This window comes from Elephantulus edwardii, unplaced genomic scaffold (assembly GCF_000299155.1).
Source record: "Elephantulus edwardii isolate Elephantulus edwardi_28Jun2011 unplaced genomic scaffold, EleEdw1.0 scaffold00020, whole genome shotgun sequence".
Taxonomy (NCBI): Eukaryota; Metazoa; Chordata; class Mammalia; order Macroscelidea; family Macroscelididae; genus Elephantulus; species Elephantulus edwardii.
Window position 1 is genome coordinate 4755011 of NW_006399770.1, and position 11891 is coordinate 4766901.

Here is an 11891-nt window from a genome sequence, read left to right on the forward strand (position 1 = left end):
ATATCTGCAATTCTTTTATGTATCTATTTAATTCTTTTATATATCTATATAATTTTATGTATCTCTGTAATTCTTATGTATGTAGTTGTCTGTTATAGTGAAACTGACTTTACCTACTATTAAGTTCTCTTCTATTTAACTTTTTTAAAATTTTACACTTGTTTACAGAGTTTGAATACATTGTTTCTCCCACTGGATATTTCCCATTTCCTTCACCGTCACCACCACCCCATCAAATTGTATGACCCTATGATTAATCTCCCTCTGCTTGCCTCCTCATACTCATTCTACAATAATGGTTTTATACAATATTTGTCCTTATGAGACTAAGTTCATTCACTTAGCATAATGCTCTCCAGTCCCTCCCACGTAGGTACTAATTTACAAAATCATTGTTTCTGAATGCTGTGTAGTATTCCATTGTATGAATGTCCCACCAACAATGTATTCCTATCTCGCCACTTTCTCTCCAGCATTTATTGCTTGCTGTTCTGTTAAACTTTCACTTTTTTGGGTAGCTTTTTTCATAATCTTCTCATGAGTGACAAGTGTAGCTTGAAAAATGTTCTCATGGATGCCAAAAAAAAGAAAAAGTTTTGCTCAGGTTTAAACTGAATTTGTTTTTGTCTCATTGCCATCAAGTCAGTTCTGACTCTTAGCTACCCTCCACTGGGTTTCTGAGACTGTAATCATCATGTGAGGAGATTGCCCATATTTCTCCCTCAGAGATGCTGTAGATGTGAACTGCCAAACCTTGGGCAGCCTTTGGATTAGCAGTACAGCTTGTTCATGGATTAAGAAGCAAGATGTAGCTTGCTAGCCTATGGGATTTTTCCTAAAATATATTCTTCATATTATATAAGTTATTAGAAGAGGAGAAAATACTCATATCATTTTCCTGTAAGAGCTTATTTTTAAAATCTAGGACAAATACTACATAATACCACTGTTATAAAACAGGGCTGACATGAGGATTGGGGAAAACGAAGAAAAGAGGGAATAAATAAGCAACACTGCAGTGGGACAGATGAAGGAAAGAATTGTTTAAACGGAATATATGATTATGCATTATTTGTATGACAATAATCCAGGATAAAAGGTGCATAACTAAGTGAACTTGGGGGAGGGAGGAAATTATGCAACAATGAGTTAATTTTTTTTTTAAGAAAAAAGCAAACTGGGGGTGGTAGGGAGGAAAATGTGTAACAATGAATGAATGAAAAAAATCCAATTTTTCTGTAAACTTTTGTTAAACTAACAATTAAAAAATTAAATATCCAGATGTCTAGTTCTTTAGAGATCATCAACATATTTTAAATGAAACATAAACAGAACCCAGTAAGGGTGGGGAGAGGAAACTACCAGTGTTTGATAGATTGAAGGATAATTTAATACTTGACAGTGAAGGGATTTTTTTTTAAAAATAAAGATTTTGATCTGTTGTATGTAGGGTCACTTTGAATCATACTTGACTCCAAGGCACCTAACAGCAATAGTAATCTGTACCAGAAGAAGTCGTTGAAATAAAATGGAGTTTTTAGGGATATTATTTAAGCAAAGTGGGACACATTTTCACTATACATGGGGCTCACGGGAAGGATAACTCTATGGTCATAGGAAGCTTGAATGTTGATGCTGCTGTTAACAAGAGATACTGTTGTTAAGTGCTGTCCAGTCCACTGTGACTCATAGCGACCCTGTGAAGGACAGATCTGAACCCTGCCCTGCCGATGCCGTGCACCCCCCATCTCTACCCATTGTTGCTGTTGCTGTTTTGATCCATCTTGTTGAGGGCCTTCCTCTCCTCCTTTTCTTCCACTTTTGGAATATGCTAACCACTGTTCTCATAGTGACTCTGCAGACTAGAGTAGAATGTCCTCATAGCAATGCCAAGGCTGTAAATCTTTACAGAAACAGACTGCCTCACCTTTCCCCCAAGGAATTGCTGGTGAGTGCAAACCTCTGAATTGGAGTTGAAATTCCAACTGAATTGGAATTGATGCCATGACAGTGTATTTGTTTTTGAGCAACCACTGTTCCGAGCATTTTGTAAGTATTAATTTATTTGACTCTCCCAAAACCTGTATATAAATCCTGTAGGCATTCATCTTATTTTTATTCTATAGTGAAGAAAACTGAAGCAAAAAGGGGCTTTGACCATAAAACCAGCAAGTAGAACTGTCATTTAGACCCAGCCAATATTTACATATGTGTATTTATTTTTATAATCTGAGTCAGAGCTTGGTTGGGGTTTTTTGTTTAGTTTTTCTTGAGGTTTTTTCTGCTTGGGTGGTGGACTTCTTGCAATAGCAAGTCCCCTACCATGTGTTCTGGGATCCTCCTCTCTTCTACATCTCAAGCTATTCCCATCCTTTCTTTACTTAAATCCAGGCTTTTCCAGTATTAACCCATATTAGACAAAACTGTTGATTCCCTAGCCTTTCTTGGGCTGAATGAAGGGTGTACAAATAAGTTTGAGGGCCCCATTTCCTTTTCCTGCACAAGCAAGTGTTTGTCTGAGATAGAAATTATCATATTTATCATGAAAGAATGGTGCCAAGAGTGAAAAGCTTGCAAACATGAGATGTGTGGCTCTAGGGCCAAAGTGCATTTTCTAAATATCTCTTTTTGACTAAGGCGATTGTTTCAAACGCCTTTCTTTGTGGATCATGTGAAGTATAATGTACCCTTTTAGAGCAATGTCTGAGTATCAAGAAGTTTTGTAAACCGAGGAGTGAGCTTCTAAGAGCACTGAAAAAAAAACTACAGAAGTTAACAAAAAAACATATCTTTTTCCCTTTGTGTTGAATATCATTTGAGCCCCTGTGGGCTTAACATCTAAAGGCTTGGGTTCATTTTTTCTAGTCAATTCTACATCTGACCTCATATTTAGGTGCCCATGTGTGTTACTGTATAGTTTTCTGAGATAAACTCCATATAGAAGGTCACTGTAAATGAGGCAGTGGTGATTCAGTGGTCGAATCCTCACCTTCCATGCCAGAGACCTGAGTTCAGTCCCCAGAAAACGCCTTTCCTGCTTGACTACCAACTGTCTCTCAGTGGAAGCTGGTGTGTCACATGATGCTGAAGAGGCTTCAGTGGAGCTTCCAGACTAAGATGGACCAGGAAGAAAGGCCTGATGTCTGCTTCTAAAAATTAGTGAAGAAAGCCCTGTACATCATAGTGGTCCGGTCTGCAACCAGTCACAGGGCTGGTGCAGGACTGGAAGTTCTACGCTGCTGTGCACGGAATCAACATGAATTAAAAGCCAACTTGGCTGTAGCTAACAACAACAAATGTACAGCTCTCTAAATGACTTCCTTCAAGTTTGAGTAGTGCTAATAATGGTGGAAAGAAGAAAAGCAGAAGGGGGGGGGGCGACTTTCAGATTGTGGCCTAAAGACACAGCTAATGAAATAATCCGTGGGTAGCTGATTAGCCACCCAACTAGGGATAACCATTGCTTGTCATGCCTCTCTGCACGACTCTCAACACTAAGCCAAGCAACTACCTTCACAGGCCATTGCATGCCTAAAAGCCCATAATTGACAAAACCAAGTAGAAAAGATTACGTCTTACAGAACATTGGATTTAGGGGAGAACGAGATAAAATAGCATTAAATGTTTTTTCTGATTTTACCTTTCAGCAACACCGAATGGGAGTTTGGAAACCATTTTACTTCAAAACAACTTAGATTTCTTTTTGTTAAGAATTGGAAAGTGGAAGGTAAAATTACTACTCTTTGCAGATAGTATGATTATATACCTGGAAACCCAAGACAATAAACTTGTAGGATACTCCTACAGTGAGAGAATTCAGATGGCAGGGAACAGAATTGTTGTTGTTGTTGTTGTTGTTTGCCATCCAGTCACAACTGACCCACAGCTGACCCTCCAGTGGGTTTTCAGAGGCAGTTAATTGCACAGGAGGAGATTGATGGACAGGATTAGAATGCTGAAATCTGTAAGGACTACAGCATTAGTATGTTTTTAAAGTAACCTTTTAGTGCACACATACAAAACAAATGCAAACATATCTCAAAAGAAATTTAACAAAGAATTTAGGGGGAAAAAACAGGAAGAGAGCTTTGATGTGTTCCTGAAGTACAAAAACAACTTGAACAAATAGAAAAGCACACTATGTTCTTTATGGTATAGCTCAAGATTTGTATAATGACACAATTTCTCCCTAGACTCATCTATAAATTGATCTTGTTTGCAACAAAAAATAACAAGAAGATTTTTATAGAACTAGACAGGCTTGTATAAATGCTTATGAGACAAGCAAAACACTAAGGGCCAAAGACAATTAGAAAAATCAGATCCATGAAGGGAATTAGTCCTTTAAAATGTTAGAGCAGATTGTAGTGTTAATGTATACTGTCCATTCCATTCCATGGTAGAACTTTCCCATAAAACTGTAAACCTTTCCAAAAGGAGACTGCCTCACCTTTCTTCTGCAGAGAAGTTTGAACAACCCACCTTTGGGTTAACAGCAAGTACTTATGCATTGTGCCACCAGGACTCGTGAAAACGGCATATGACTCTTTAATAACAAGGATGAGCAGTTTCCTTCCATGCAATTTACTGCCTCTGAAAAGCCACTGGAGGGTCAGCTATGGGTTGGTTCTGACTTGATGGCACACAGCAAGAAGTTCTGGTTTAGACAGATCAGTTGTCGTTGTTAGGTGCATCAAGTATGACTTAGAGCAACCCTGTGACAACAGATCTGAACCCTGCCTTTTCCTGTGCTGTCCTCATGATCTTTGCTACACAAAAGCCCATTGTTACAATCACTGTGTCAATCCATCTTGTTGAAGGTTTGCCCTTCTTCACCAACTCTACCTTTCCAAGCACGATGTCTTTTTCCAAGCACTAGCCCCTCCTAACAACATACCTAGAGTGTGTGAGATAAAATTTCCCCATTCTTCTCTCTAGGACCACTCTAACTGCACTCTCGCCAAGACATTTGTTCTCTTGGCTGTCCATGGGTAATTAGTGTTCTTCTCCAGCACCACAATTCAAAAGCGTCAATTCTTCTCTTATCCTTCACTAGTCCAGCTCTTAAAATGCATAGCAAATAATTGAACAGGTTATGGCTTGAATCAGGTGCACCTTAATCTTTAAACTGACATCCTTGCTCTTCAGCACTTTGAAGAAGTCCTTGACTGCAGACTTTCCTAGTGCAACGTGGCTTTTTATTTCCTGACTGCTAATATGAAAGTTGTTGATTGTGGTTTCAAGTAAGGTGAAGTTATTGACAGTTTCTGTCTTTGCTCCATCTATCACAATGTTGCCTGTTGGCCCAGTGGTGAGGATGTTTGTTTTCTTCATAATGAGATGTGACCCATACTGAAGGCCATAGTCTTTTATCCTCTGCAGCAAGTATTTTCAGGCCTTCTAAGTTTCAGTGATCAAGGTTGGGTTATCCGCATAATGCAGTTTGTCAATGAGTCTTCCTCTGATCCTGATATCACATTCTTCTTCATATAGTCCAACTTTTTACATTATTTGTTCTTCATAAAGATTGAATAGGTATGGAGAAAGGATACATCCCTGATGCACACCTTTTCCTGATTTTAAATCATTTAATACATAATAAAACTGATGTCTCAAATCAGTAGCAAAAAAAATAGTCAACAAATGGTAGAAGGATAACTGGGTAGGCACAGGGGAGTGGGAGTTGGAGTCATATTTCATGTCTTATCTGGATTAAAGGTTTTAATGTAGAAAGTGAAATCATGAAGTACTAGAATAAACTATAGGAAGAGTCTTCTATTACCTGAGAAGAGAAGAAAGACTTCTAACAATGGCTTAAAATTCAGAAGACATTAATGAAAATTTTTAAGTAAGAGACTAATGTCCATAATTTATAAAACATAATAAACTGGTCTACTCTTACCATAGCAGAAATTCCAATTAAGACTCAAGTGAGTTTATCTACTTAACTGGTAACTTTTTTTTAAACCTAACATCAACATAGTAACATACACAAAAAATATCTCCTCCTCTTCACTTCTTTTTTTTTTAAGATTTTAATGAAAGTTTATAAAGAACTTGGTTTTCCATTCATTCATTGTTGCACATTTTTAACTGGTAACTTTTAATGATTTGTTGCTATATTGTGTTATCAGGATGTGGGGAAATAAGCCCATTCATATATTAATGTATAAATGTTTTAAAGAATACACTTTATCCATTTTCATCAACTATAAATTAACATACTTTTAATTTAGCAGTTTACTTCCACAAATGTAACATGCATTTTACTATAGTAGGGTGGAATGAGGGAGCTCTGGTAGTCTAGTAGTAAGAATCTTTGCTGTGATCCTGAAAGCACATGGTTTGAATCCACTGCCTGCTTCACAGGAGAAGGATAGGCAATCTCCTCTCATGTCATTACTGCCTCTGAAAATCCTCTGGAGGGTCAGCTGTTGGTTGGTTCTGACTCGATGACACACAACAATAACAAGAGTGGGATGAACTTAGTGTGAGAACCTTCATTGCAGTGTTTGTAATAGCAAAATACTGGAGGGAATCTAATTTAAACTAAATTATGGTGTATCATCTAATGTAATACTATTTAGGATATTTTGAAAAGAACAGATCCTCAGTTTTCTTTTCAGTTCACTGAAGTCCTTGAGAGGCAGATCATTTACAAGGCCCTGTGTCCTGTGAACTCAGCAGGAAGTTTGCTTCAGAATCTGGCAGGAACCAGGCTGCTGTTGCCATGGGCACGGGTTACCTTTCTCCAGATTCCTCTGGTTTGGTGAGTTTTGTTGCCAGGAGCCACCGTGTCATTCTTGCTTTGTAAACAGGAAGTCATTTGCTTAAATTTAATTTCGTTTGTCCTGAACTTGAACATCTTCAATTTTTAGAACTTTATGAAATTGTCTCGAGATAGAGCAGAGTTCAGAGCTGTTGTACACAGGGTTGCTATGAGTCGCAAGCAACTTGACGGTACATAACAACAACATATAAATCTTCCCTCAATTAAAAAAAAAAAAAGAATACCTTGGGTTTTATTGTAACCAGAACTGCAAATCATGCTAAATAAACAAACAAAACCCAAGTTGCAGAGCAATGTGCATAGTGTTTTATACCTTTATATAAACAAGGGAACTATTTTAAATATGGCTTATGCATTTGTATACATAAAGGACATGTGTGTCTGTTTTCTTATGTAACCACTATATCAAACATGATCTCTAGGATGTCATCACAAAGCAACCTCATTTTTATCTCTCTGTCTTTAAAGAAGTTGGGTGACACTGTAAGTTAAGCATTAAATTGCTAACAAAAACAAGGCAGTTTGAATCCACTGGTCATTCTGTGGGAGAAAAATGAGGCAGTCTCCAGTCATAAAGCCTTAGAAACCCTATGCGGCTGCAGTCTGTCCTATTGAGCCTCTATGAGTTGAAACCAACTTAATACCTGTGGGGTTGGGTTTGTTTTGCTTTTTGTTTGTGTGTTTTTCTCTCTCTAAATATACTTGCTGTCATTAGTTTTCTCTCTGTCCCACCATGAAAACCCAGGCAGTTCCCAAGGCTTCTCTTTTAGATTGTAAACTCCTGAGTTACTTTAAGGTGTCGAAAAAATTCACTTCAGGAGTTAAGATGTTTAAACTTTCAACCAATTGAGAAGTTTATCACATTGAACTGAATGTTGCAACTATGTTCATGTTTTTCATTTTTATGAAGGTACAATGGTTTTGTAAGATGTTAAGGTTGTTGTTAGGTTCCATCCAGTCACAGTGACCTTTTGAACAGTGGATCTGAACCCTGTTCTATCCTGTACCATCCTCGTCATCTCTGTCACCCTTGGGTCCACTGCTACAGCCACCATATGGATCCATATCATTGAGGATCTTCCTTTTTTTCACTGACCCTTTACCTTTCCAATCATGATGCTCCTTTCCAAGGAATCACTCCTCCTAACAACTTGCCCCAAATATATGAAATGAAGTTTTACTTTCCTTGCCACTAAGAAACGCTCTGGTTTCAGTCTCTCCAGTGCATATTTGTTTGTTATTTTGGTTGTCCATGGGATATTTTGTACTCTTCTCCAACACCACAACTCAAAGTCATCTCTTCTTCTTCTGTGGTCCCATTCATTGTCCAGTTCTCTGGTGCATAGCAAATGATGGACAAAGACCATGGCTTGAATCAGGCACTCCTTAGTCTTTAAACGGACATAATTGCTCCTTAAGACTTTGGAGAGGTCCTTGACAGCAGATTTTCCCAATGCACTGTCTTTAAACTTCTTGACTGCCAGTACTAACGGTTAATGTTAGAAGAAGCTAAGTGAAAATTAAGGAGCTTGAGAAGTCTCTTCTCTTAAAGATTTACAGCCTCAGACACCCAATGAAGGGTTGAAATAAACTCAGTGGCAGTGGATAAATGATAGGTAAGTGAAGATTGAGGTCGATATGTGATGCAGGTGGTTAGCACACTTGTCTGTTAACCGAAATAGGAGGTTGAGTTCATCTAGAGATGCCTCCAAATAAAGACCTGGAGATCTGCTTCCAAAACCCCAACAGAAAATAGAAATACCATTTGACCCAGCAATTCCACTACTGGGAATATACCCTAAAGAAACCAGAATCACAACACAAACAGATGTATGCACACCCATGTTTATTGCTGTGTTACTCATGATAGCAACCCATCAAGTGAATGGATAGAAAAACTAGGGTAGATTCACACAGTGGAATATTATGCAGCATTGAGAAACAATGCATTCATAAGACATACAGCATGGGTGAGCTTGGAGGACATTATGCTGAGTGAAATATCTCAGTCACAAAAGGAAATATCTCAGTCACAAAAAGTGCTTAACACCCCTGTCACAAAGTGGAATAGACATGGGTTGGGTTGGGGAGAGAATGGGAAAAGAGTGGATAGATAATGAACACTGCTTAGAACAAATGAGGGGAAGAACCCTCCGAAAAGAATCTATGCTTAGGCATTATATGTATGACAACAATCTGGAACAAGGGGTGCATGTTGAGGTGGGTTGGGGGTGAAGGAGAAAATGTTAAACAATGAAAAAAATAAGAAATATTATTTAAAAACTCAACAGAGCACTGTTGTACTCTGACATACGTGGGGTTACCATGAGTCAGAATCAACTGAAACTGTGCTTAATCTTTGACGTTTTTCTTTAAATCTAAACTTATTCTCACATTTTAAGTTTACTTTTAATAATAATTTTTTTATTTGAAACTCACAACCCTTTTATGATCTCAATTTGGGGGGGGGAGGTTGTTGTTTATTGTAGAGTCAGAACCAACCCATAGCTGACACTTCAGTGGGTTTTCAGAGGCAGTTAATCCTGTGGGAGGAGATTCCCCATTCTTCTCTCATGCAGCAGCTTGTGGAATTTGAACCACATGCCTTTGGGATCGCAACACAGCTTCTTGCTGCTAGGCTACCAGAGTTAGGACTTTAATACTAATTTAAACTATATTCTCCCACCTATTTTTTAGCAAGCCCTGCATAGTAATGTTTGACATCTCATTTTGGAGTTTAATTATCTTAAAGCCTCAGTTGCTAATGTCATTTGAATTTCCTGTTACATTCACAGAGGCTAGAATGATGTGCAAGAGACCAGAGTTGTACTTTGGTGTCTCAGCAACAAGGAAGGGAAGTTTCTCACTGTTTATTATATTCCACTTCTGGGGCTTTGAGCCGTGTGGAGCCTTTCAAGATTTTCATTTTAAGAGAACAGTTGAGTTCTATTCTCTGGCTTCTGAAATGTCTGATTTGGTGATTTGAGAACTGTTTCTATAACACTGTGGCTTTCTGAGAACTATTTCCCTCATGTTCTCTGTGCTTCACTGAAAATTCCAAGAACCATTTTTCCTGAGTGGCAGTGTCTTACTTGCATTTGGACTTTTAAAATTTGTTTTGTCTTTGCACATTTCACAAAATGCATGATTGCAAGCCACTTGTTTAGCAATATGTCAGATCATTTGGCATGCCTGTTCCAGGCACACAGAAGGAAAGAACAGTAATTGTAGCCTTGGCAAGATTTTAAAACAAGCAACTGCTAGCTACTCCTGAAAAAAGATTCATTAGGATGAAGTGGGGGTCGAGGGGAGACTAGCTTTCTCACCTTCTTTCAGCAAGGCTCGACCTCTTCAGTGATGGAGTACTCACTCTGCATCCTTACACTTAGTTTTAAGAAGATGTCATAAAACCACTATTTACCATTCATATAACTTTTTATAGACCCCATCCATGTCCTCGAAAGTTCTTTAAGGAAGTGTATGGGAAGGCGGTATGTGGGATGTGTAATTTTTTTCTAAAGGTGATTTTTGTGTAGCTGTTGTTAGCTAGTGTCTAGGAAAGACCAACGCGTGGTAAAGTTATTACTCCCATAGCTCAGCTTTCAGCTAAACAAGTGTTGTTGCTGTTAGGTGCTATTGCATCAGCTACAACTCATAACAACCTTATTAATAACAGATCTGATCCTTGCCCTATCCTGTAGCATCTGCACACTCTCTGTCATGCTCACACCCATTGTGTCAATCCATCTACTTGAGGATTCTCCTCTCTTTGACTAACCCATCTACCTTTTCCAGCATGATGTCTTCTTCTAAGAACTGGCCTCTCCTGAAATTATACCCAAAGTACACGAGACCAGGTTTCAGGTTTCAGGATCCTTGCCTCTAAGCACCATAGTTGTACTTCCTCCAAGACAGATTTGTTCTTCTTTTTGACACTTCATGATAAGGTTACTACTGTTAACCACAATTCAAAGGCATCTATTCTTCTTCTGTATGTCTTGTTTGTTCTCTAACTTTCAGATGCATGGGAAGCAATTGAAACTATCTTGGCTTGGATCAGATACACTTTAGCCTTTAAACTCACATTGTTGGTCTTTAGCTCTTTGGAGATAACAGTAGCTTTTGCCAATGCAACACACCTTTTGATTTTCTTGCCTGCTGTTCTCATGAGTGTTGATTGTGGATCCAAGTAAAATGCCAGACAATAGACACACCTATTAGACAAATAACACCAACAGACACTAGGCAAGACCAGCCAACAAGCCTCATAAAGTAACACCAAGGAGACATTCACTCCTTGGAGTAACCGACCCCGTAAGATCAAAAGGACAGCATCTGCCCAGTGATAAAGTTCAGAAGTCAAGAAAGGTAGATTAAAAAGATTAAGGAAAATAAGGATCATAGGGAGAAAGTGGAGAAAATGCAGATACATTGTGGGTATTGTAGTTAATGACATGAAATATCTATGAATGGTTGAATGATAAACCAAATTGTTTTGTAAACTTTCACTCAAATAATAATTTTTAAAAAGATACGATAGTGAAAAATGTCTCTCTCCAAGTGTAGATTTTTGGTTCCTATGAGACCCTTGGTGGTGCATTGATTGAGCACTTGGCTGCTAATGGGAGGGTTAGCTATTCAAACCCATTGGCTAATGCACAGTCGAAAAATGTGGCCTCTGCTTCTGTAAAGATTTCAGCCTAGAAAACTATAGGGCAGTTCTGTTCTATCATATGGGATCCCTGTAAGTCAGAATGACTGGATGACAATGGCCTTGAGGGTTTGTTGTCTTTTTCTGGTCCTTATAGTCAATTTCTCATCCAGAGCATCAGTTAAATGGGTAGGGTTGCCAGACTCTATGATTACAAACCAGGTAATGCCAAGTTCCTTTATTGCTTATTGAGAATTTTGAGTAATGGTCTTTTGCCATCTATTCTTTTCTTTTTAGCAAGTCTTTTCCCTTGTTTAACCGATGCATCCCTCAGACGCCGGAATGCTATTCCCTGTTCGCATCTGTTTTGATAAATGATGTTGATACCCTGCATCAAATTCTGAGTGGAATTATGTCAGGAAGAGACACAGCCCTTGGCCTGTGCATCCT

General features: G+C 38.4%; 1 protein-coding gene across 1 annotated transcript in view; it reads left to right on the forward strand.

The window, feature by feature from the left end:
• Nucleotides 1-11891, forward strand: part of SLC44A3 (solute carrier family 44, member 3) — a 135232-nt gene that overhangs the window by 23717 nt on the left and 99624 nt on the right. The window contains exon 6 of the mRNA XM_006882489.1: nt 11739-11891. This exon is cut by the window's right edge and continues 5 nt beyond it. Within this exon, the coding sequence (XP_006882551.1) occupies nt 11739-11891 (153 nt within the window). The remainder of the gene's footprint in view (nt 1-11738) is intronic.